General features: G+C 39.9%; 1 protein-coding gene across 1 annotated transcript in view; it reads right to left on the bottom strand.

The window, feature by feature from the left end:
• Nucleotides 1–7,391: 7,391 nt before the first annotated feature.
• Nucleotides 7,392–27,233, bottom strand: part of DKK2 (dickkopf Wnt signaling pathway inhibitor 2) — a 42,601-nt gene continuing 22,759 nt past the window's right edge. The window contains exons 2-4 of the mRNA XM_077177167.1: nt 13,276–13,426; nt 12,474–12,623; nt 7,392–11,947 (exon numbers count right to left, since the gene is read on the bottom strand). Coding sequence (XP_077033282.1) covers nt 11,697–11,947; nt 12,474–12,623; nt 13,276–13,426 — 552 coding nt within the window. The 3' untranslated portion in view covers nt 7,392–11,696. The remainder of the gene's footprint in view (nt 11,948–12,473; nt 12,624–13,275; nt 13,427–27,233) is intronic.

Genomic DNA, 27,233 nt, shown 5'->3' with positions numbered 1-27,233 from the left:
CTGGGTTGTGTCACTTTTCTCGTCCCAGGGTGGCGTGAGCTGATGGCTCAGCTCATATGGCCACAGCAGCATGCAAGCAGCTCCCTTGAGAGGCACTGGTCAGGAGGAAAGCAGGAATGCACCTCTCCAGCTTATTTCCACCTTGGGTCTCATTAGAGCAAACTGAGGCTGCCAGCTGGACTGAAGCTGAGAGCTCGACGTCTCTGGGAACAGCTCCAAGAGCCGCGACCACCGGGTGTGCAGAGCCCTCACCAGCACATCATCAGGGCAAGGTGCAGCTCCTTGGGCATGGCTGGGCTCAGCCAGGGTGCTTCAGGTGAAAGGTTACAGGGTTTGAAACTGGCTACACAAGGTGCCCTGCTCTCATCACCCTCCTAATTAGTGGGTCTGTCTGGACCCTTCCTGCTCACAATCAGCTCCTCCACCTGCTCAGCTGGCCAAAGCCAGCACCTGTCCTCACTTCTCCAAGCAGGCTGGTTTTAATTCACAGCCCTGAAGTCTCCCTTCCATCCATCCATCCAGGGTTAAGTTGCTGTATTTTCCAGGCAATAGATAAAAAAATAAGATTGACGAATGAGTTTAGCATATGACCATCATGCATCAGTTATTAAAAAGAAAGAATAGCTGGAAGGTCCATCTACAGCTTGTTTGCCTTGTCCATATGGGAAATGGAATTTAAATTACCAGATTGCTTGAGGAGCAGTTTGTAATCCCACTATTGTGAAGTCATGCTTTTCATGGGATGGGAACAGCAGATAGTAAGAGTTTCTGCAGTTAGCATGATATCGAGTGTGATGGCAAGACACTTTAAAGTGTTTTGGCTGTAGATGGAAATGTTGAGAAGCAGAACCAGCAATTCTACCTCCCTGTGAGAAGACACTGAGCCAAGCTGCCATCAGCTTGCTTGTGTTTGCAGCTTCTCTTCCAGGATACCCACAGCTTGATCCACATTCTCACTGAAAAGGCAGAGCAGCTTCCCAGAGCCTGTATTAGGATCACCTTTGCGCAGAGTATGAGGTTTTCCTTTCTTTCTTTATTTTTTTTTTACAATATTTTTATTGCCTTTTTTGGTTTGAAAACTCCTAATTATTTTCCAACTTACTGACAACAGGCATACTTCCTAGTTTAAGGTCTCTGAACATGGGAGGGTCATGAAACAACTTGAAAACTGTTGTAGTGGGAGGCAGGACAATGCTCTGTATTCATTTGCCTCTAGGAATTGTAAACAGAATAATCCCATCTGAAATTTGTAGTAAATATAAAGATATAGTAGTAAAAATAGGCATAGTAATAGACCTTTGTCTGTGAATTTGTATGCTCTTGTGCTAAGTGCTGCACAAATACAGAAGAAAAATTCAGCCCCAGCACCAAAGGGTTTAGACTTCAGAGAGATGGCTGCAGGCTGGTGGGGGAATAAGCAAAAACAAAACGACAGGGCCATGCTGGCGGTTCAGCTGATGTCAAAGACACCTGTGGATATCCTGGTGTCTTCAAGGAGTATCTTCCAGAAAAAAAGGGTTAATGAGAGTCAAAACTCTGGCTGAAGATTTAATGATCAGTTAGTGAGGGGCATCATCAGGCAGAGCCAGGAGGGAGGGATGTTCAGAGGGCATGATACATGATAGATGTCCCTCAAGGGTCAGGGCAGCACTCTACTCTGTTAGAGGTTTGAAGAACAGATCTAGAACCAGATGCAACGAGAGGCAGTTTATAAAATATTCATTAGGTGGGTGCAAAAACTGCACCATGCTAGCGTGAGATATGGGGAGCTTAAAATATAGACAGTTATATATCTTCAAATATTGATCTCAGGCAGTATTTGACCCACTCTTCCTGCTGGGCATACACTGCTTAAACCTTCCCCTCCTATGCACAAAGGGTACAATTCATACTCTCTGTTCCTTACCCATCCGAAAGCAGCAGCTGTGGTATGAACTCAGTGTTGAAGCTCTCCCTCTACTCAATGGAGAAACAAAGGCAAGCACCAAGCACCAGGCAGTCTTCCACAGAAGCAGGCTCTGACATGGGGCAGGTGAATGATTTTTTCAGTGTCTCTTGTCTGGATAATATTGTCATGACACTTTACCTTGAGACAGTTAAAATTTGCTGAAAGGAATCCTGTGCCAGGTCTTCTCTTTGGCTAAATCCTTTATTAAGTCCTGTACATTTTTAAGCCTTAAAAATAACATATTTTAAAATGTAGTAAAATTTTCTAGCAAACTAGAAAAATATTATTATTACTGTTATTATGTTTTGTTGTTATTATTTTTGTTGTTAATACAAAAAGTCTTCTACAAAACTTTTTCACTAAAGTTTCTAGGAATAATCCAAACTACTTTTTCTAAAGACAATGTATTTTCAATCCTTATATCAAACAGAAGGGAAGTTACAATTAATTTCTCATTGCTAATGTTTCCCTGTTAAGAACTGGAAACCATTCCTGTGACTTAGGGAGGCATGGAGTTTACATTTCTTGCTATCATGTAAGGAAGCTTTCTAAATGTCAGTGTTGTAGTGGGTTGATTGTTTGTGGCAAAAAAAAAGATGCAACACCATTATTTAACACTTGGTTAAGGATAAATAAAAAAATTTTTTGGCTTGGAAGGGACTTTAAAGATCATCTAGTTCCAACTCCCCTTCCACAGGCAAGGACACTTCCATGAATTCTGGTTGCTCAAAGCCCCATCCAACCTGGTATTGAACACTTCCAGGGATGGGGCATCCACAACTTCCCTGGGCAACCCATCCCAGTGCTTCACCAGCCTCATAAGAAGGGATTTCTTCCTAACATCTAAACTAAACCTGCCCTCTGTCAGTTAAAGCCATTCTCCCTTATCCTGTCACTACTTGCCCTTGTAAAAAGTCCCTCTCCAGCTTTCCTGTAGGCCCCCTTTAGGCACTGGAAGGTGCTGTAAAGTCTCCCCAGAACCTTCTCTTTTCCAGACTAAACAATTCCAGCTCTCTCAACCTGTCTGCTGAGGAGAGGTGCTCCAGCCCTGTGAGCATCTCCATGGCCTCCACTGGACTCACTCCAACAGGTCCATGTGTGTCTTATGTTGAGGCCCCAAAGCTGGAAGGAGTACTCAAAAGGAATTTTTATCTAGAGCTATCCAAAAATAAAAATCACTGATAAAAACATCACTTTCTAGCCTCAAATAGAAGCAGTAAAAGAGTAAAAAAAATTTCCATAGATTTTGCCACAAGTTCTAGTTCTGATGAGCTTTAAACTACCGTATTTGAGTTTCTCCACAGTTACTAATTTAAGTGTCAATGAAGCTGATTTGAGCTGTTGATCACTTTAGCAGTTTCATGCATGTTCAAACATGCATGTCCCACCAATTTCCCTAGATGAATTGAAATGTGAGTGGCTAGATGTGTCTTCTTCATCCAGACAGAAAAAAAATCCAATTTAAACCAAATGGGGATAAAACAGATGTATTTAAACATGAAACAAGCCACCTTCTATCTTAGTGATTTCAAAGTGAAATGACTTTGAGGGAGATATTATTTGGTGTCATGTGTGAGCTGTGCTTCAGGACAGTATTCTTGACTGTTTAAATGGGCTAAGTATGTAAAATAAAGTATCTCATTATGCACATGAGCATTATGATGACCTACTGCTTCTTTCTAACATGAAGAATTTTTAATTACTGCATCAGGTCACCTTCTTTCAATCTCTCATGACTTTATAGCACTTCATCATCATCTTCACAGTAATTCTCTTTCTAAAAAGTCAATAAACCCTCAACCCTTGAACCAAACCTACTTATTCCACTCCATGAATCTTCTCCTGCAACTATTTTCTGTTCCTGTAATGTTGCTACTCCTGATCACTGAAGTGAGGGGATCATAACTAGGTCAGTCTCTATATACTCTAAGTGTTTGTATATCAGAGATGTATTTCAGGAAACACTCAGAATGTATTGAAATAAACAGGAATTCTAGCATTTATTTCAAGCTGTTGCAGGCTTCATCTCACATTTCCCTGACAGTTTGTCTACTAGATTTTTTTAGTGCTCAGTAGAAACTAGAAATGATCATTCAGTTCTGTTTACTTCTACATTCCATGCAATTACTTTGATTTAAATTCTGAAACTGGGTTAGAGGTGGAATAAACCTGGAGCAGTCTGAAAACTAGGACAGTTTATCTTTTTAGAAAAATGCAGATTTGTGAACGTATAATCAAAAATAGAACTAGATTTGAGCTCACAAATGAAAACTAATTTCCTGTGTTGTTTTTAGGACAATTGCTCTGATAACACAGCTGAGAAGCTCATTAAATATGTTTGGTCATATAAAAATGAATCTCTTTGTCCAGATGGGAAAGGCAACACCAGGGAAGTTGACTCTTATTATAGGTAAGTGATTTCAGCTTTTGTTAAAATGAATGCATGCAAAGCATTCCTTCATGTGAGTGTCTTCCTGATTGCCTAATTATAGGGATTGTTACTAATTATAGTAATGACTGTCAACAAGCAGATTGTATGGACAGGTTTATGGCACCATGATGGGAATTGCCTGTTTACAACCAAATATTTTCAACAAATAGTTTTCATATGGGTGAAATCCTGTTGCTGCAAATGCTGACAGGTATACAGTAGTGCAACAATTAGTTAGTGAGGAGGGCATGAAATTAGTTATTACATATATATTTTTATATTAATATTGCTTTATTTATTTATTTATTTATTTATTTATTATATTGCATTTAATATTGCAGTCTTGGTGTCACTCTAGCATTCAAGTGAGTTGTGCTAACACACTTCTGTATTTTTGGTTTGAATCATTAGTATAGTCCCTGTACAATACAAGTGCTGAATATTCACACTCTGTCGTGGGTGACTTTTAGTTTTCAGCATCAGATGTGGAAAGAAAATTTCTTAATTTGATCTTTTCTGTTTTTTGAATATGTACATTGTGCATTGCACAATATGGTATTCAATTGCAATCACATTAGGATACATTTCTACAAGAGCTTCTAACATGGGAATCTCCACATGTTTCAGAGTTGGTAATTGAATAAACATAAGGAATTCTGTATTCTGCTTCAAAGCTTCTGAACATTTTGGATCAATGTTTTGAGCTGCAAATCTCATGGAAACAAGTTCTGCAATGGCACTTATTGTGAGATTATAAATGCCGTGATTTTGTGAGATTCTAAATGCTGGAGATAGTATGAGAATTGTATTTTGGCATTTTCACATCTGACTCTGCCAAAAGGCAAAATCCAGAGATGCAGAGAAATCAAAATTAATCTGATGAATTAATAGGTTTTGATACATTTTGACTTCTCACTGGAAGCTGTGGTAGCAGAGGGAAGGCCTCTAGCTCCAGAGTTATTTACAGCCGTCCTGAAAAATTTCTAATGAAATTTCTATTCCTATTCATCTAATTAAATTCATCTATGACCTGCAGAATGTTCCCTCTGTAACCATTGATCTCCACACAGGCTGGAAGGAAGCTCCAGGATAAAGAGCACTGGCTTTCAAGTAATCAAAAATTCTTTATAACTTCATCCAATAGGTCTCCAAATGTACAGTATTACCACCTATCTGTGTGCTGCATTGGCAAGCACAGTTATCACCCTCCTCTGAACTTCACAGAAGAGTTAAATGTTTCTTGAAACAGAAGAGGTAACTCTCATTTGAGAGCACATACATTAAGATTTTCCTTTAAGCACTGTTGCAATATCCAAAACGGCTCAGATATTGAGAAAAAGACATTGCCCAAATAACTTTGAGGTGGATTTTTCTAAAGCTTTGGGTGGTCATTGGATTCATTAGAGTGCTGCATTCCAAAATTCCTGGCAAATTTCTTCCAGAACTCACTGTGTCATTCAGTACTTTCAATGTATCTATATACTTTGATGGCTCCATTGAAAATTACCTTCACTAAGGAAAGAAACAATACTTGTGAGCCCTGCAACTAAAATTGTACTGAATAATTGAATGTTTAATACTTGATTTAAAAAAAAAGTTTGTAAGTTTGAGTGAATATTGCTGAATAAGGTACTCTCAGAAATAAATAGCTTATGAGGAATAGAAAACTGGAACAACCATCCCATAGCAACCACACTGGTATACATTTCTGATTTGTTAACTACTCTTCAGCCAACTTTGATAACAGCAGTGGAGAATTACAGTACAAGCTTTGCCAAAGACTCCAAAACTACTATTTGTGTCAAGAAATCTTTGTGTGTTAATGGTGGTTTTTTCTTTTTTTTCTAAATATTTTTTTTCCTAACAATGAAAGAAAAAAACTTAAACAAAATCAACCCTGTGCTTATTCAAATCTTAGTTTCCTCTAAAAAATTATTTCCTCTGCTTCAGGAAGTTGGCAGGCAGCAAACCACTTCTAAATCAAGCTGCAAGCTGGTACTGCAAAAAGCAGAGTTTATTGGTACCAGACATCTGTAAATAAGTAATTGACACTCATGCTATAACAATAAGCAATTCCAAAAAAAACTCAGGGAGCTGCCAGAACAAACAAATTTGCAACGAGCTCTATCCAATGCTATATATCCATCCGGGTCAGTCCCATCAGTGGTGGTCAAAATAACAGATCCAGGACCAGCTGGAGCTCTGTAAAGAGCAGTTGTCTCTTGCTTTTGCCTCTTCCTTCCTTCTGCAAAGACTTTCAGTAGGATCCCTCTGCACAGGTAGGCTCTGAGCTATAGCAATGTTATCCAAACAATGTGCCTGAATCCAAAGCCTCTGGAATTGCTGGGATCTGGACACAGAGGACCAAGGTGAGAGGCATACTACTTCCAGGGGAAATAGGCTCAACACTTCAGCTTTTGAGGGACCTGAGTCACTAAAACATGCCTCCCCTCTTTGGGTCAGTACTGTGGGGTCATGGCTCAGGAACAAAGAGAGGGAATTTGCCTTTCCCCGCTCTTAATTATTGTGTGGAATACCATTAATGTTCACAGTGTCTGCAATAGGATCTAACCACTTTTTGAAGTAGCTTGCCCCCTGTCCCCACCGTTTCAAGCTTTGGGCTGGCTCCCACCCTTGCCACCTCCAGCTTTTTCAATGCTTTCCCCTCACCTCCTGCATTTCTGCCGCAAACAGGGCTGTGGAAAGCTGTCAGAGCAGTGAGAGGGGGCTGCAGCAGACATCTGGGGCTTCTCAGTAACTCAGAGAAGCCAGGTAAAGTTGAACAAATGGTAAGAATGGATACAGGGTGTGTGTTGTACTGTAAGCATTCTTTGGTACTGATGAGCATGTGAAAAACTGTATTAGCTGATAAGGTACTTGAGCTGAAAGTCTTTGTTTACCTCAGTGAAACACTAGGATTTAAATGAGGCAGCACAGACCATGAAGCTAACTCTGTTTCTCCACTCCTGTCTCATGCAGCAAAAGAGAGATATCATACCTCAGACTGGTAAGCAAGGTAAGAAACCATAACTTTATTATAAAACAAAATTAATGATTCCTTTGTGTACACTGTGCCCAAAGCAAAAGAAATCCAAAACAAATGCTTTCCCTTTGTCAGGGACTACAGGTAAGCTTGCTTGGGTGAGGAAGAAGTGTTTGTTTTTACTCCAACACTGTGGGCAGTTATTTTCAGAACATGTGACTGACAACCCAAAGAACAAGGTTTCTTTATTTTTTATAAACGTGGTCTTGATATTACATAATTCTCCTAGCAATTACATTTTTGAAAGTTAGAGGATAGGTCTCAAAACTCTTAAAATCCTGAGCTTAGAGCCTCTGTTATATGAGTTTCTGCTGGTTTTGACCTTCAGGATCTCTCTCTTAATAGGCTTTCCTAGAAAGAAAGCAAACTGGACGGGATGAAAAATACAAATTTTCTTTGATAGCACTTTTGCTAGTGGGGGTGGTGATGCAGAGCTCCAAAGTAAAAGCAGAGAGGGCAGCAATAGTTTAGGAATGTCTCTTCTCAGCTTCTGCCCAAGATATTTTTGGGTGTTTGGTGAGGACTTTTTTTTTTGCTGTTGCTGAGACAATGAGCTGGAAAGTCAGAATATGCAGAAGATGGCTTAAATTTCAGTGAATTCTGGTTTAGGTAGTAGATGCTGGATGTATGCTGTTGAAAGTGTTGTTATAGAAGCAGATAAATAATTTTAATTGTTTTCATTAAAAAATGTTTAAAATCATAAATACTATATGTTGCAAACAAAATGAGACAAAGCAAATAGTACAGTAATAGATACACACCCACATTTATACTGTAAATCAAATATATGTAGTTACAAAGCAGAAATCAATTATTTTTAGGAAAGTTAGTAAGCATTTCCAAAGAGATGTTGCATTGCTGAGGCTATTCTAGGCTAATAGGAAAATTATTTGAATTGTTCAGCAATAACATCTTGTGTACTTGTGTCATGACAGCAGATTTCTGAAACGTTACTGAACCAAACTCATTCTTAATTACCGTGATGAGTGACACAGTGAGTGACAGCAAATTATCCCAATTATCCCAAAATGTAGCTGTTTTTTTATTCTTAAACTGATGTATATTTCCACAAAACATTGACTGTCTTCTAAAAAACCAAAGTTCAGTCTTTCGAAACTGCTTGCATGCTACTCCATTCAGCTATGTGGCTCAGCATTTGTGGGGTGCAAGAAACTGCCTGTGCCTCTTGTTTTTGTTCACAGATTAAATCTCTGAAGGCTTTGGCAGTCTTTCCTGAAGTCATTGGGCTCTGAAAATGCTCACAATTTCATTATGTTGATGTTAAAAGTGTTGGAATTTTCAAAGGCCTACCAACCAAATATCGCAAATGACAGTAGCTAACCTTTTTCATTTTATACAGTCACTTGTGTGATTTGGAGACCATTCCATCCCCCAAATGTACATCTGTTGGAGCAAAGGGTTACCAGAAACATCTAACAGGGATATCAAGACCATTGCTCAATAACCACAGGCATTATTTTGCAATATTTATTGTGCTCTGCAGGAGTTTTCCTGGGATCAAAACTTGGCTGGTTTTATTAACGGTATTCGCAGTTGTGTCACATGGATTGTTTCATGTTATTAGAGCTGAATGCTGTGAGTTGCTATTTCAGAACTGCAAGTTATAGATTTTGCAGGAGCGCATTTGCATGCTGTAGCCTCCAACTATGTAATTTGAATACCACCTTTATCCAGCATGAGTCCCTCTGGTATGTATCACTATCCAGGAAATGTGTCTGGATACCTTTCCCACTTAACCTGGTTGATTTTACATGACACAACCAGGTGCATTATTTTCAAAATGCATTCTTGATTGTTTAGGGTTAAACCAACCCAAGAGAAGGATACAGGTAGCTGTCACTTAAACCAGTTTTGTAGAAAAGATGTATGGGGATTTTAAGATGACCTTCATGTTCTTTACCAGAACTCAGCCTACACACAGACATAAGTACAATCAGATGTTTTTACTTGCATAGCTAAGATACATGATTGGTTTTTTTCAATTGATTTGCATGTCTTTCTGTAAAGAACTATTCTTCTTAAGCAGCAGGTAAGGAAAAGAATATGGGTAAGATACTTGGGGAGGAATGTGAAAAGAAATTTAATATATTTAATCTTATTATACATTTTTCTACATTAAATTCAACAGGCTGCAAATATATTTGCTACAAAGATTTGTGTAAGAAATATCTCTATAAGAAAATACATCTCATTAAACATTTCCTGTAAATAAATTATCCCAAATAACTGTGTTTTACAAGAGCAAAATGGTGGGTAGGCCAATAGGAAGAGCTAAAAATGCTGGGACCCCATTTCTGCAACTCCCCTGCTCATTTTCTTTTATGTGTAGTGAGCACTTGAAGCAACGAGAGCGCTTGAGTTCCTCTTCTGAGTATGTGCTGTGTCAGTGTAAATAAAACTTGTAAAATTGGTTCCTGGACTTTCTTAGTATTTTGCAATTTCTGAGCCTTATTCCTGTTTCAGTGACGTTGGAAAATGCTGGAGTAAGAGTTGTTTCCAGTAGGGAAGGAGGTGTGTGAAATACTCTTGTGCTTTAGAGTCTTATGAAAGATAAGGGCAATGAAGCTGAGGTCTATGTCCTAATTAGGAAGGCTGAGTCAAGTAGTGTAGCTAAGCTAAAGCTTTAAGGCATCCCACTGGTGGAAAAATGTATCAGATAATGGTAATGTGGTCTTCAAAGTTAAACTACATACTGGCCTACCCATGTTGTGCAGAACTGAATAAACAGAAAAGTATCTTTTTATCTTTGTATCATAGAACATGAAAATGGGTAATTAAAAATGGGTAATTACAACTTAGCAGTAGGTCAATTATAGAATCAGACTTCTTTAAAGTAATATCAGTCTCTTTACCAAAGTTTATACAAAGTAATATTTGAAAATAAGTAAAATCTTAAAAGTTTGAAAATAAGTAAAATTTTAAAAGTTTGAAAAGACTTGGGAGACAAGTCACAGGAGAGAGGCTGTCCTTTTTTAACCAGTACACAAATAACGTAGGGTTGGCAGCTGTTTCCACAGTCTACATGCTTCTGTCATTCCTGGCAGAACACTCTGGAGTGAGAGGACATCAGTTTCAGGCTGAATACATGCTGGAGGCTGGTATGCTGTGACATCACATGATGTTTAACAAGTCATTTGTGGTCATGCCATCTTCTTACATCCTCTTCTGCAGGAGAGGAGATGCTCACAAGATCCACCTCCTTTTTCTCTGCTGTCTCGAGAACAAATCCATTATACTGCTGCAGAGTGCCATAAGCTGTAAAAATCTGAGTTTGTAGCACTGTGCTCGAAACACCTCAACAAACGCTGAGGTGTTGAATATATTATATTATAACAGCAACAGAGAAACTACTTCAAAGCTCTTCATGTTCAGTATTTCAACACTGCTATTTCTTTTGGAATTGTCTATAATGCAAGAATGCTTAGGCAAGGAAAGTATATTTAGGACTAATGAGGAACTGCCTGTATATAATTCTGGATTCAGCATGCACACATATTTGCTTCATCTGTTCAACCCAACGCATATTAGCAGTAAACTGAGAAAAATACAAGTAATTAAGTGCCTTACTATGACATTGAACTACATAAAGCATTTCAATTTACCCATGTATAGGAAGCAAAACCCTGTTTAAATGCCTCCTCTTAGGTAAACTGCTGCTCTCTTGAAATTTTGAGATGGCCAGTTTTCACCTTCTTCATAAGGGCCTGGAAAACATAGCACTCTTGTCCTGCAGGAGTGCTTCCTTGCTGAATGTCAGCCCTGAATAACGAGGGCATATGGACATTCACAGTAACTTTATTTCCATTCCTCACACCTGCAATGTGGCCAATAATGTGTTGACAGATGAGTCTCCCTGGCATGCACTGCTTCCTATAGGAGTACAATGTATACAATTTCTGTAGAAAATCCTTACCACGCTGTAGACCCACTGTAGCCCTAACACTGAACCCCTGAAACATCGTGGGACAACACAGACAGGTAAGTGACATTCATTTCCACTCTACTTGTTTGCATGCTAGCATTTCCCACAAACTGGAGAATTATTTACAGGAGAACCGCGCGGTAGGTGAACTCCAGCTACACTTGTGTTTGCCACCAGCTCAAAAAGAAATGCATTTGGTGTGACTTCTACTCATACTCTAACTGTTACTTTAGCCACTCCACTTTCATTTGCAGTCCCCCTTTTCCACCATGCCATAATGCATTAAACACATAAAGCCACAGTCACTCAATACTATCTTCCCAATCCTCATTCAGATCTTCTGGCACACATGAAGTCTTGATTTAGAAGAGGAGGTCGCATCTTTCCATACTTTACAAGACAAACCCTTGGCACAGTCACATCGTTGGAAAATCTCCAGTCCATGGGAGCCTTTCTTGCGCTGTTTGGTGCACACCTCCCCCTGATGCAACACAGGCTTGCAAATTTTGGTCCAGAAGTGGCGAGCACAGCAGTGTCCCTCAATGCAGTCTGATGACCGTAGGCAGGGATCGCCTTCATGTCCTAAAAAGAGCAACCAAATTACTTTATCTCATGGAAAAATGTGAAACTACAGATTCAGTGCAGACTTATGCAAATGAAACTGAGCAAAAGGAGACGTGATATTTCCACCTGTGGCTATTTGAAGGATGTAAACACATGAGAAAATACTAATTAGGAAGGTTCAAGGGTGTAATTCATGAGACCTGCCATATGACTTAGTAAGGAGAAATTCAGCTGCAGGATTGTAAGCAGAATTACAAGTGTTCAATTACATGGCTGCTACAAGAGGAGGATGTCTGCAGTCTTGCACAACTGATAACATGATTGTCAGTCCACATCTGATACAGAGAAGAAAGCAGATGCTGTTTCAATCACAGAAACTGTCGGTTGACATTACATCACTTTCTGAGTCATGCTGTGATCTCTCACAATAGACATTCACTCCCTGTGAAATTACTGCCTATTTCTGGTTTCTACTGCTGTATCTTAACAGCAGTAGATTCATGACATGAAGGAACAGAGCAGTCCAGTCCAAATGTGATCCTACCCTTTATGTGTGACAGCTTGGATCGGGGCCTCCCCAGGTTGTGCCATCCCAAGTCCTTGCTCGCATAGTGACCATTCTTCTTGTTGCGTGGCCCTTCTAGAGCAGGGATGTGAGGAGTAAGGATGCTTTCAGTCACTGGTATGCAAATACCTGCAAGGAAAAGACAGCCACTCAAAGATTTGAATAAGAGGAAAAGCAGCTGAGAGACATGTACTGACCAGGTCAGGATAATGAAAGCACCAGGGTTTGGCCTCAGTGAAGCTCAGCTCTAATCACACGTTCACCTCTGGTTGTTGGCACTTAGCCTTACCACAGCTCTGCTTCGCTCACTGTCAGACAGTCTCTCTGTCACGCTGGCTTTATGGCCTGAGCCCCTGGAGAGCTCCTTACAGACGTCTCTCTCCAGTCTCCATGGAAATGCAAACAGTATGGTTATAACCCTCCCCAGGGAGAGTAGATTCAGGATTCATTAAGTCTCCTTTGCTTCCTTACAATATGACTTCTGTGCAGTCTTCCAGTGAATCAAAGCACACTGAATTTAGAGCTGTGATTTTAGGTAGCATTTTTGTGTTCCTCTACCACAAAATATAAGAAAAGACTGGTAATACCTGAGCCCCAAACATAGAAATACTATTAAAGAAAATTAGGCAGAGTGGATCAAAGCAGACTATTAAGTTTTCTTGGCTTAGAAAAAGAAGAGCTACTTCCCAGGAAAAAATACTGTTGCTGGGAGCACTCATAGCAAGAGACGATGTCAAGAAGGTTGATTTTCTGCAGGAAAGCCCAGGGCTGGCAACCGTACCGTTGTTGCAGCGGTTCCCGGGGCAGCACATCCCGTCCCGGTGGCAGCGCTTCTTCTTCCTGCGGCACACCATGCACGCGGACGTGGCTTGGTGAGGGCTGTGGCAGTACCGCCCCACCTCGCACTCCTTGTCGTTACTGCAGGGATAGGCCTGGAGGGGAACAGAAAGGTCTACAGTGAGGCACGCCTTTGCACAAGGAATGGATGCAGCCTGTTAGAAAAACAAAAAACAAAACAAGCAAACAAACAAAATACAAGAAAACAAACTGCCACTGAAACCTCCAAAATAAAACAGTAGCTGAGGTAACAATTCACAGGGCTAGGAGATGCAACTAGGGGTGCTCCACTGCAGCCACAAAGCAATCTTTAAGTTCACACAACTGCTGGTCATTCCATAAAGAATAAGAGATGCTTGCTCATGGTTTCATCTTCAAACGTATATGGGCACAAGAGAATTCATATTTTTGTGGATTCAGGGATCTGATTCATAGGCAAGAGCTTAAAACTCCACAATGAACAAACAATACAGCCATGAAAGCCAATAACAATACTGAAACACACCCACCAAAAGGTAACATTTAATTTTAAACTCTGAGGAGGCATTCTTCCTTTGGCAGTTGTCAAACACACTGATTTATTACCAATAATAAGCTCAGTGTTGTCACCATGAGTATCTGCATCACACTCATTGAAATGTCTGTAACTGCAGCACTCATCCCTGGCCCACACCAGTGGGACTCCTTGGAAGTGACCAAACGTCACTGGTCAGCATTTCACTTTGATAACCTTTCATTCCCTTCTGGTCTCAGTATACTCCTTATACTTGCCACCTGCTAAACCACACCCTGTGGTATGCAGTATGGAATGTACTACAGAGCACAAAATATCTTGCACGTATAATTCCCTAGAAGCAGATACATGGGTATAAAATTCTTCTCTATTCATCAAAACCAGCATTACCTCACAGGAAAACAGACTTTAAAAAGGAAAAAGCAAAAGCAAAAGCACTGCATTCTCCCATAAAGATAAAGAAAACTTTGTTCCTACAAAAGGAAAAGAGAAGATTCTTGAAAGAGACACAATAATACACACTGCCACATTCCAGGATGCTTTCTGCTGGCTCCCACACAGCTACAACTATACTATCTGTTTAAATTTAATTTTACTGCCTGTAAAATTAATTATAGATTTTTTTTTCCATTCCTCAAAATTATTCTTGAAGAATTTGTTTAAATAAAAAAAGATGACCATAAATTTTGTGCACTTCCTGGAAAATTATGTTTACATTTCCTCAACTAATTTTCTTCAGTATTTCAAATAAATAAAACTATTGCTTTTCAAAATGATTTTGCAATTAATTGCTCATCCTCCCACAAAAAAGCTCAACTGACTAATTTCCAGTGTAGAAGGATTACTTAACTGTAATAATTTTTGAAAACAAGACATATATTTCTCTCAGGTCTTTAGGAATCCACTTTGAAAGTTGCTTCTTTAGGTGGAGAAACTCTTGTTTATCTATCTTCATGCAATTCTGTTGAGAATCACATAAGAAACAAGAGGTCTTCAAAGAAAACCTAATTTCTCTCATGTCAATAGAGGGAGGGGAAACTATTCCATTTCTCATGTGACTTCATGAGTTGTTTGTCAAAATTTACTTTACAGTACCAAAAGTGCTGGCTGGGTATTTCCCAAGTGCTGTTGCCTCATTACTTCTGCCCTCTGAATATGTGCCTTTGAGAATTTTTCCAGGGTGCAGCTGTTCAGAGTAATCTGAACTATGTGGAAGTCTTTTAGCCTTAAGAATGGACATTTCCTCAAGAGGATGAAATCAAAGGCCAGATCTTTTAAGCTAGAAGTACCAATAAGAGATAAATAGAAATACCTTTTTGGTACTCTTAAGGCATAAGCAGATTCTACTTATTCTAGCAAAGTGGAGCTAAAGTGCTCTTTCCTCAATCTCATCACTCCTGTCCCTCATTTTTCCAAAACTAATAAATAAAACTGACTTAAAATTTATTATATAGTTACCATAAAAGTAAGACTTTCCTTATTTAAATTGTACCTTACTAACCTATGGATCTTACAATGCAAAAATAAAGCGATTTTATATAGATTTGTGCATGGTTATACTGAGTTTGGAAAATACTAACTCTGCTAGCTGGAGGAAATGCAAATAAGAAACAGATGGACTGGCTAAAATCTGGAGATGAAGGCATTTTAGACCCCTGTCTGTCATCAAGACCTTCATAACCGCATCTTTTTTCCAATATGGGCATGTGGCATACACCTGCAACTTGTCAGCAAGAAGCCTACTTGCAGTTTTATTTTGGTTCCTCAAATAGCTTCCTAAAAAAAAGAGTTCCCTGATCCTGAATGGTGCTAATGAATGCTCTCACATACCATATCTAGTGATTGTTTTACTTTTGGCTTTTAAGCTGAGTGACATGAAAAAGACATTTTAAGATATGCATCTAATTGTCAGCTCTACACTCTGTCCTTGAGAATGGTGAAAGTAACAAAAGAAAACTTCAAAAATTGCTAGGAAAATCAACAGAACCCAGCCTTTCTTCCCAATCTAGAGCCCATTCCTAAATAAAAATAATACTTCTGAATTACGATAAGCCAAAACTGACCTACCTAAGGCAAATGACTGCAGCACATCAAAAAATAAGACTGTTACATGTAGCTTAGATAATAACTAAAAGGTCCACTCAAACAACCAGCGACCAGCCAGCCATACAAGAAACCCTCTTGCAAATGCCTGCTGCCACCAACTATTTTGATCTGCCAAAGTCACAATCCATTTATAGCCTGGCTATCAATCACAGGACCTTGAAACAAAAATGCCTATATAGCCTTGGGTCTGTTTCCTAGTCACTAGACATTCATTAGAATAGACATAATTCCTGCTCTCAGCAGAGTGATTCCTATTGCTGTGTAGCATTCATTATAGAAACAGAAAAATAAAATAACATATTGTGTACTTAGCCTTGGCTAGCAGGAGGGAAATGCATCCATAATTATTCCTTTATTGTCAGTTGAGTCAATCTAGGTACACTTCTTTAAAATACAGGGTAGAGAAAACATACTTGTAAAAACGTGCATGTTAACTATTATCTATGTATAAGTCAAGGTTTCCAAAATCTCCTGCACCACGGTGCCTGGAACAGAGTCTTTACGTTCAGAGAATTGTAGAGAACATTTCCTATATACAACACAAAGACACAGATCAGTCCCAGATGGAGAGGGAAGAAGCAAGCTGTAAACCAGCTCTACTTCCCCAGCAATGATAACTAATTCTATAAGGCACATCATCCCTTCACATTCTTCAGCTACATGTATCATTTTCTGGTTGTAAATCTCCATCCACTAAACACAGCTTTGATAGCATGGGAAACCAGATGAAACTGAGATAAAATACATAGCCCTCTCTGAAGCTGCATTTAAACAATCTTATTTTTTTATCCCGCTTGCAGGCAATCAAGTCACCCGTAGCATGACATGAACTAGATGTGCCTGTGATAATGAGTCACATTTTCAGAATGTGTTTTCTGATTAAGAGCATTGTTTACTGACATGGTTTTTCCTAAGCCATTCCAATTAGTTTTGTATCCTTGTATAAAAGACACTGTTGATTACTTGTCCAAAACTGTACAGCAAAGGCATTTTTGCAATGTTGGGGGATTCAGGCTAGATGTTGAAATGGATGTTGCTTGTGCTGCACCAAAATGTCACCTGCATCAGTCCACCAAGACTAACCCTTACCAGTCAAGTCACAACAATACTGAGATTTTAAACTTTTCTCTTTTCTCTTCTGAATTTATATTCAAAATTTCATGAATGCATGATAGAATACTCAAGGAAAATTATGCAGAGGATAGAGGACAAAATTTGGGGATTTTTATAGTTGAACATGTCGTTCCAAGCACTAAGATCTTCCTTTTTATATTAACTTCCCAGGAAGGCTGGGTAAGGAACTGATTGTCTACATTTTGTGGCTAAGTGGGTAATGTCATTCCCATGATTTGAGAACCATGCAGCAGTGAGGTTTATGCTTACCTTTGTCTTTCTCCTTCTGACAGAAGCTCTTAGCCCCTTTTCTCAGTGCAATGACACTTTCTTGATATTTTTGCTGGAGTCATTTGCTATCACGCATATTTTATAGGTACCACAGAGTTTCACTGCAAGCTGTAGCAATATTAAGTGGTGAGATTGTTGTGCTAAGAAGTCAAACAGTTTGAGTCTCTCTGTCTGGCACTATAAAACGTAATGGAGAAGTACTCCAGGGGGAAGAGTAAGACAGACGCTGTAATGTGCTGAAGGGTGAGAAGACTGATGGCAAACATACTTTATTGAGCTTTGGGAGATAATGTCTTGAATTTCAACATGGCCTCCAGCAAATATTTGAAGACCATATTCCCAGCCAGTGTCTTAATCACCAGGCTCTCATCTGCTCGTATTAGGATGTTTCATTTGTTTTTATGCTGAAGTACTCCACACCGTATTAGATAATCACGAGTCAGTGAAAGGCAGAAGAGCCACTGGCATTTTTACCTGGACTGTGTCATCACTTATCCAGCACAAGCAGTTGAGACACTGCTGGCTTCAGACCCGCCTTCAACGCTGACAGGAGCCGTGCCCAAATAGGTGTTTTGATGGAAAAGATATCAGTAGTGATTCCCCCAGAAGCAATTAACTTTTCTTAAAAAACACATCATAAAATCCAAGTGCAGAGTCAGTCCTGGCAGAAAATCATGGCTACTACCCCTCCCAGCAGAAGAAACAGCATGGAGGTTGTCCATTAGCCTTTCACTGCGGATGCCAAGCAGCACTCAGTGAGACAGATGAATCTCACGTACCACTGAAATGACAGTACCTCTGCATGTATTGTTCTGCATACTCTGACAGATTTGGTCCATGCTATCATTCCCTGATTATAGTAGGGACTGAGTGGAAGAAGAGGAGAAAAGCTACAACCAGTCGTACAACCAGGAAGTGAGAGCTCTCCAGAGCTCCCAGGTCAGTCCTTCATCATCTTCTCTCACTTGGCAATGAGGCAGTAGCTATATATGTCTCTCAAAGGTGAGACAAGGGACCCAAGGAAATGGACACATATATTAACCCAGGAATTGCTTCCCTGGTACCCATATGTCAGAATACTAATTTAGGCTTTCACTCAGTTTTGTACATATTATCCCTATTTATTAATATCCTGTGCAAATGCCTGTGCCACTAGGCTGTGCTACCACATACTACAGACATCTTCTGCTGTCAAAATCTCTTCTATATCACATCTACACAATCTTTTATATTTATACAATGTCTGTGAGACTGGTTGCCACAAATGAATTGGTACTGCAACTCAGTTTATTACTCACTTGTTACTTAAGGAAAAAAAAGTTATTTTCTCCATTTCAATTAATCATGCTTCCATACATTTTAAAATAATGACTGTGAAGGAGATGGAAGCTGAACTCTCTGTAGCCAATATGCTGGCTAGATGATCAAAACTGTCTTGAACTATAGGCAAGAGGACAGAGTTTCCAACCTCCACTTGAGAGATGAACAAAAGAGCTTGTTTGCCTTTAGTCTTGGGCATATTGCTTAATATTCCAAAGCCATCAGGCACAATGAAGCAACCAACTGGCTCAATCATGGTGAGAATCTCTCCTTCCCATCCTGCTTCGGACAGGACAGAACTATCTTTCAGAGAAAGGACTTGATCCCCATGGAGCAAACATATGAAATAGCCACAGGGGTGCCATGTTTTCTTTTTCTTTTCTCTTTCTCTGAAGAATTAGTAATCCAAATTAAAAGCATGCCAATAAATTAGGAAATGCAAACATATGCTTTAACCAAGTAGCCTGCTGTCAAGACTAACTACAAAGAATGCAAGTCATTGTTTGGCTCCCCAGTTGGGCCTGATTCTGAGTTGGGTCTCAAATTTGTTTTGGCTTTTAACAGATCAACATTGGTGGGACAGTTGTATGCAACATGTGGCCTGTAGAGCTAAATGAATACATCACATGTGGGATTCGTCCTACTCGCCTCTTTGGAGACAGAGTGAAGATTCTCTAAGAAGTCTGAGAGAAATCCTAACATGATCTCACAGGATACAATGTGATAAAGCAGAATGGAGGGGCTAAGAGGGTAATTCAAAGCCTTTTAATAACCAACAAACAAAGCAAACTCCCAGCTCTTTATGGGTTGTCTTTTTCCCTGCAAGGCAACTAAACTACTTACTGAGAGCTTCTCAGGTGTATCCAGAAAAATCCACCTTTGACAGACTCCAGCCTAACTTTCTCCTAGCTGCTAAGCAGACATGTAGGTTAAGATGTGGATGAGAAATTACCATTATTTACTATTTTATTATTAATCCCAAACAAGAAAAGCCTTTATCAGCAGCCATCTGGAGTGATGTATTTTTCCCACAGCACTGCTGATGTTGCTTTTTTCTATTCTTAGCTCAGCAGAGGCATAGATGATAGCGAGGGATCTCACTGTGTGCAAGCACAAAGCCATGGTTAATTTATCCCACAGAGGAAATCATGCTGTGCTCTCAGACAGCTCCAGACATGGATCCTGTCTCAGACTGAGAAACCAGAAACTCTCAACTCTCAGTGACTGCTGTGGCACAGATCCTTCCTAAAAGAAAAACTTAACAGTAGTTGCAATGAAACAGTTTTACTTCTTTCAGTTGCCATAGCAAGTTTAATGATTCAATTTTTCTCACCAAACCTTGTTTTTGTTAATATAACTCTGACCCATTTCTCTCTCAGACCTAAAGAGAAAAGTGCCATATTCAGCCTCTAGATTCAGTACAAGCACTTTCTTCTAGAGATAATTTATTTTTAACTCTTCAATTTAACACAACACTGCTGTTACATGAGGTCTGATTCACAGAGTGCTACATCATGGATACATATATTGCAGCTTCCAAAGATCATTCCTTCAAACTGTGTGGATAATGGTCCCAAAAGCCTACATTATTAAACAATAAATATTCATTTTTCAAAGGAATTCTCAATCCACTGCTAGACCACCAGGGAAAGAACATTTCTATGACCTGCAGTAGTCCAGCTCTCATGATTTGCTAGAGCCAAAGAAAACTCAGATCTTAACAACCAGAAAACAAACCTCACTGAGGTCCCTCTGAACCAACTGAGGCAAGACTCACAGGGGTCGTCTCATAAGTTTTCCTTGTCCAAACAATAATGCCATGGAAAACAACATCCTGTTCTGCAAGCACTAGGCAGTTGTGAAGGGAGCTGTGCTCAGGGGTAGTGTGTAGCTGCATCTGGTGGAAACAGAGTTCAGAGACCTCCAAATAAACAGGGGAGCTGTGCTGCCCTATTTCACACAGCACTGGTCAGTGTTAGCAGTGACTCTCCCAGTGCAGACAGGAAAAGACCTCCAAAGATTTTCCTAAATGATATCTCACTCAATGTGACTCTCAGCCCACATAATGAATTTCAACAAGCATTTTAGGTCTAGACTATCTAGATCACTCCAACCTATTCTACATCTGTAAATCTACACCTTCTCTTACAGAACTACCTACATTTTGTGTCTGTCATAGTTTGACGCTGGCGCAATGCCAGTGCCTTCATGAAAATACACTCTCTCCGGTTTCTGCTGTGAGGTGTGACCAGGAATAAGCAAAGTAGGCCCCCACTTAGAAATAAAGAAAACTTTATTAACTACACTACAACTATATGTAAAAAGGAACACACAGGAAAAATGAAAACCTTACAAATACATTTCCTCTTGTCCCCACTAAATTTCTAATATGTCTATCTCCCAAATTTCAGCTCTTGGTCTAGCACTACTTTTCAGACAATTAATTCTCAGTTCATCAAGAGGAGAGGAGTCTTTCTTGTGCTATAGGCTTCTCCTGGAAACACTGTTGAAACTTCGTGTGTTTTTATGTTACTTGTGGCACCGCTTGGAGAACATCTGCTATCATGACTTCTTTTCATGTCTAGTGCTCTCACCACTGAACATGGACTAGAGCTGCTTCTAGGGTTGTCTTTTAAGGATGCTTTGTCCCGTTCCAAAAAGAGCACAGTCTCACTTTTGGGACACCTGTCTCCCCCAGATTTCACCCCCTGGGGCCGAGGGGTACCAACACTGAACCCTCTTGGCTCTGAGCCATTGCCTCCCCCTAGATGCAGTCTCTGTGTCACAGGAAACATGGTTCTGTCCATGGCTATAACAAGGACAGTCTAGTTAAAACCACTCTATCATCTCTTCTCCCTTAAGATTCTTCTCTCCCAACATCTTTCCCTTGCTCAGACCTTCATCACACTTGCTCATTTCTTTCTTCATCTTCTACTCTATCTCTCTTCTAGGAAAGGTTAATGTTCTGTAAAGTTTTTATTGTCTAAAACGGGGTTAAAAACTTGGGCTCTGCCCACCCAGGGACTCCCACAAGCGGCCAGACACCTTCTCACTGCACCCCCCCTTCTCTGCAAGCTGGGCTGTGCTGCCAGGACATGATACCGAATTTCAAGGTGGCACAGGCTCTCTCTCTCTCTCTCTCTCTCTCTGTGTCCTTGGGGGGCTGCTCAATGCCTCCTGGTGCTTCTCTCTCTTCCACCCTTCCACCCTTGGGGGGTCAGGCCTACCTCTTCCTGCTGCACGGCTTTTCCCCTCCCCTGCCCAGCCAGCAGCTGGGCCGGGGGAGGTCTGACCTGCTTCCCTCGCGGAAACTCAAGAGGGCTTCCCACAGGAGTGCTCTGTTTTTAACCCCTGTGTTCTCAGAGATGTATCCAATGTCCTCAGTGGCCACACTAGGTGCTAATATTTAAATCTGAACACCCATTGGTGTGACCACATCATCTTAGAAAACCTACTTCCTCTCAAATTATGACAGTGTCCTACTGGGAGAAGGTAGTGTCTGTTTAAAGCTGGCCTTGGCTTCAGAAAGACATATGGAGGAAGGTAATCTGAAAGAATGCAAGTGGATCAGCAAAATTTCCTGGAGGACACTATCTCAGTTAAACCTGCCTTAATTTAGTGCATTTTACATGTGGCACAAAAGTATAAACACAAATGTTTAACACTTTTAGAATAATCCACCTTAAAATTTTATTGAACTTAATTCACCTTCAATTCCTCACCATACTTCTATAAATTTTAAAATAATGACTGTGAAGGAGGTGGAAGCTGACCTCGGTAAAACCAGGTAAAACCAGAAATGAGTTACATTTCCAAGTAACTTAAAGGGCAGCACAGTATGCCCAAAATATGCACAGATGTACATTGCTTATCACGGAACAGCATCAAACTTGCTCCAGAATACAGCATATACATTGTTGTCCCTGAGGGAGCACAGCTATGAGTTTTCCAATTCTATCCCCTCTTTAAGACAAATTATCACCCTTAGGTTCATATTGGCATCACTCTGCAGAATCCTCCTTTCTCAAAGGAAGCAAACTATGTTTCCTGCCCCATGCACAGTGTACATACAGAGGTGCTCAGCTTTTCCCTGTCTACCTGGTATTGTGACCATGATATTTCATAGCAGTGTTTCCTCCTCAACATTTGGAGAGATTACGAGACACCTACTCTGCTTGATCTTGAAGGTGGCTTCCTGCTCTGTAGAACTGGGACCTTACAGAAGACATGATTAAAGAAGGTACAAAAATTTGGGGAACATTCAGTTTGACCTCAAATCTTACAGGGTCTGTCTCAATGTATCTGATTCATGTTGTTTGGTGAACTACCAGCAGCAGCATCACAACAGAGCATCAAAACAATGTTAGGTAATCTTTGAAGTCAACAGTGTAGCTCTAAATCAATATGACAGGAAGCCTCCAAGTCTTGATTTTATGTCATTTTCAAATGCATCACCAAAGGCTGCTCAAAGAATGAAGGTTTGTTAACACATACTTTGTTCTATGTCCAGTCTTTTCAGCAGACTGTTCTTGCCCTTTTACCTCTGCCTTTTCCCCACTCTTTTTCTGAAAGTTTTTCTTTTTAGTTTTGTCTCTAATTGGCTATTTATCACCTATTTCAGCATGAGAGTCTTCTGGCTTCCTGATCAACATGTTTACTGCAATGGATGAGCAGTTGGAATACTAAGAATCCAGATGAAAACAGCTAGCAGACCCTATGGCTCCTAAAGTACCAGGCATTAAAACAGAGGGAAATACTCAGATGATGTGGTTGGGTGTAGAATAACACTCCTGGAAACTGGCAGCGAATTACTGCTCAACACCTGGGTTTGAACATCTACAAATCATGGCACACTGTCAAGGTGGAGCTTTTATTGGGAGCTATCTCTGCAAGCATGTATACAGAGCAAGAAAAATGAGATGACAGCTTTACCTTCTGTAGTATTCCTACTAAGCAAGTAAACTGCCTTTGCTTTCAAACATTCACAAATTCTAGAAAAACGAGGGGGAAAACCTGTCTTACTGAAGTCAGTGCAAAAACTCTTCTTTGTCTGCTACACCACCTGGAGAGAGAATGCTTTCAGGTTATAAACATTTGTGCAGCATCTGCAGTCCTCACCCTGGAAATGACTCTTTGCTATTCCTTACAGAATACACTTTGCATTGCAGAATACAAAGCATTTAAGACACCATTTTTCAAAATGCGCTTTCTCTGCTTCTCATATTTAGAAGGACAGCCCTGAAAACATGAGTTTGTGGCAGATGGAGAGACAGCCAGATGCCTTATGTCTGAGAAGGATGAACTGCAGTCTCCACCTCGGCAGACTGCTGACCACAATCTAACATCATTACTAAATGTCAGCATTAGTCTCCTTCCCTGATGGTCGTCTGTGTGGGAACACCTGACTCATATGCCTCTTCCAACCCCCAGTTCTTTCTCTATGCGTCAGAAACCACCACTGACATCTGATATTCCAAACACCTTCCTTCTTTTCCTGTTCTACATGAGTCCCTCTGCAACATGATGGCTGTGACTGCTCCATTGCAAGGGGAGCTGAGAATGCCAAAGCACCTACAGAGAATTGAAATCAGACATGAAATTCCATCAGGCCAGCTTTAATGTCAGAACAACCAACCAACTCTGAGGTACCTGCACCAGCTCCCACTTTCCAATCTCTTGTACCACAGGTGATTCAGAGGCATTGCCACAGAAGTCCATGAGTTTTAAGGAAAAAGAAAGAAACAAAAAAAGTTATTATTTCTTCAGTTTTTAGAATTGGTCTGCACAAGTGAGACTGACAAACAGGACAAGTCAATAATGCAGCCTGGGGCTTTCCTTTTCATAGGACCAAGAAGAATTACAGTATGAGAGTGTAGCTTCTCATCCTGACTCATTCTAGGAGCAGTTGTGCTTGGATGAGGAGCCAGCAGTACTTACTGCAGTGGGAGAACCTGCAGAAAACCAGCTGTCCTGGGAAAACACTTGGTTACAGCCCCCTGAGGGCACAGGCAACCTCTGTGAAGTGCTTAGACTCATACTGCTGCTCAGCTGACTCCTCAGTAAGAGAAAAATGAAAAATTGTAATTCTAGGCTATTAAGGCAAATTATCACAGTTTACTCAAAGAAGGCCAAAGATGACAAAGGGAAAGGATTCCTAAAAGCTCCATTAAAAATGCCATTGTACTCTTATTATATGATTAAGTTGGAACTGCCTACCAAACTTCAGCCTGCGGTAAATAACGTAGCAATCAAGGTTTCAACACTATTCACCCTTTTACCCCCTTTTCTTTTAAAATGCTCCTGGTTAATTTTGCACAAACAAGAAAACAGGAACAGCACAGCAAGGCAAGAATAGCTTGTGAGTAAAACCAGATGAAGACTAACATATTTACATAGTGTAATGACTTCACTATTAATTCAAACAAACCCAGACCCCAATTCTCAGAAGAGAGAGAGAGCACATGCAGTCCAGGAGGCAAGAACAGGGTGGCTTCAGACTACATTTATGTCTGCAGTCCCTGAGTTAGTAGAGACTGCTCTTAGTTTCAGTCTGCAATAGTCACTGGGGGACCATCTTTCATTCCAGACACTGTACTCTGACTACACCCTCTTCTCAATCTTATGGGCCCCTTTCCATTTTCAAGCAAGGCCTCCTTTATGCTAGGGACCATAACACAAAAGAGACAGAACAGTAGGATTTCAGAAAATATCCGATTTGTAGGGAAAAAAACTCCACCTAATCCAAGGAAATGAAAGAAAAAAGAGAGGGGAAAGAAAGAAAGAAAAATAATCCTATACAATTTCTGAATCCAGCCAAAATGGACACTGTCCTATTCTAGTCATCGTTAGCAAGAAATTACCTTGAATTCTGGCATTTAACATGGAATTACCTCTAAATCTGTTCTCCACCCTCAAAATAAACTGTTCTGCTGCTGAGACATGCATTTATCCTCTTCCCTGCTACCTTTTATCCTATCTTCTGAACTTATGTTTTCAAGCACTTTCTTCTTGTCTGAAAATAATATTCTTTATGTGGAGTTACAGAATTTCTTTTGTTCCTCGATGTCTTGGATGTTGGTCAACAAAAAGTCATTAAAAAGTTTAATCCCCTGTGTTTGGCACTACATCAGACTGAGAGCAATTTCTTTGTAACAGCCTTTGGAATAAATAAGCATTAAAGCAGGGGTGCTTTTTCCTTATACTGGTCACCCACACTTTATAGTGGGTGGCCCTTTCATTTATCCCATTACTATATTTCCACTTCTAAAGCTAAGCCAGATGCAGCAACCTGATACTACTTTTTAGTTCTCGCAACTTTATTGTAGTGAAAACTTCCGTGTATATCTGATTCTTGTTAGGAAAGGTAAAGAAGCAGGAACCATGGTAATATTGCACCACCTTCTTGACAACTTCTACTCTGCATGAGCTGCATTCCCCAGGGTACTGCAGGCTTTGTTAGCAGGCATTTTTCACATTTATATGCCCTGGATTGCAAACACAGAGTCATCCTGTATCTGGCCTCCTCTTGCTGGCATTGTAACCTCGCCCAGAGGCAGCCTCTAAGTGCTGCGCTGTCTAGGTACTGTGCTTTCTTAAAATTGTGCATGATCAGTTCTTTACCTGCTAGATAGCCTACACAGCGAAACTAGAAAGGGCAGAAAAGATTTCAAGTGTTTTACTTCATTGGTTTTGTCTACCTTTATTTTTTTCTTTCTTATTTCCTTTATACCCCCCAAGGTAGTGGGGTATAAATGGCTTGCTGTGCCAAGGCCACATAAGAAGTACAAAGAACAGAAATAATTCATTTAACTGTATAATTATTTCTCTTTTTTTTCTGAATTTGTACCCTTCTTTTCAGATGTGCTAAATATAAGTGATAATAACTGCAATAATTATCTCCTTTACAGAGAGACAGAAACACAAATCAAGATGACCATATTTACCAGACAAGTGGGAAAAAAAATGTATCCTACTTTTGAGTGATACCCATGGAAGCATATTTTAGAGAAACAGCTTGATTTTTAAAAGCATATTTTACAGACAAACTCAGAACTGGAAAAATATTTCAGAACATGACTATGCACAGAGTTCTCCTTAAATTTCATGTTTAAATCAAACACTGACCATGGCTATGTAATCATGACAAGAGAAGATTTCCTTCCTTACTTTTTGCTACATTGTTTGCTGGAAGATATGGAGATATGACTTACTGTTTCCCTATACTTCATATGACGCTCCAGGGAAAAAAAATAATTTCAGTTAGACAGATAAAACTATTTATAACTAAGTCTTGGGTAGTTCAACTAGCAGTAGTGATGTTATTCAGATCCTTGATGTTATTTGCATATTTATATTTCTGAAAATATACGTACATTTGTAATAGTTTACTGTACACAAAGTGTGATTCACCTATTGGGCAACAGATTATTTTCCTACATGACAAGGAGGCAGAAAAACAGACCAGGCTGACATGAATTAAAAGTACTTCATCACAGAAAAGTAATGAACACTAGGTGGTTTTCCTTAGTCATGAGAAGGATATTTCCCAAGTCAAGAAA

Source organism: Agelaius phoeniceus, chromosome 4, assembly GCF_051311805.1.
Source record: "Agelaius phoeniceus isolate bAgePho1 chromosome 4, bAgePho1.hap1, whole genome shotgun sequence".
NCBI lineage: Eukaryota > Metazoa > Chordata > Aves > Passeriformes > Icteridae > Agelaius > Agelaius phoeniceus.
This window is presented reverse-complemented; position numbering and strand designations above follow the sequence as displayed.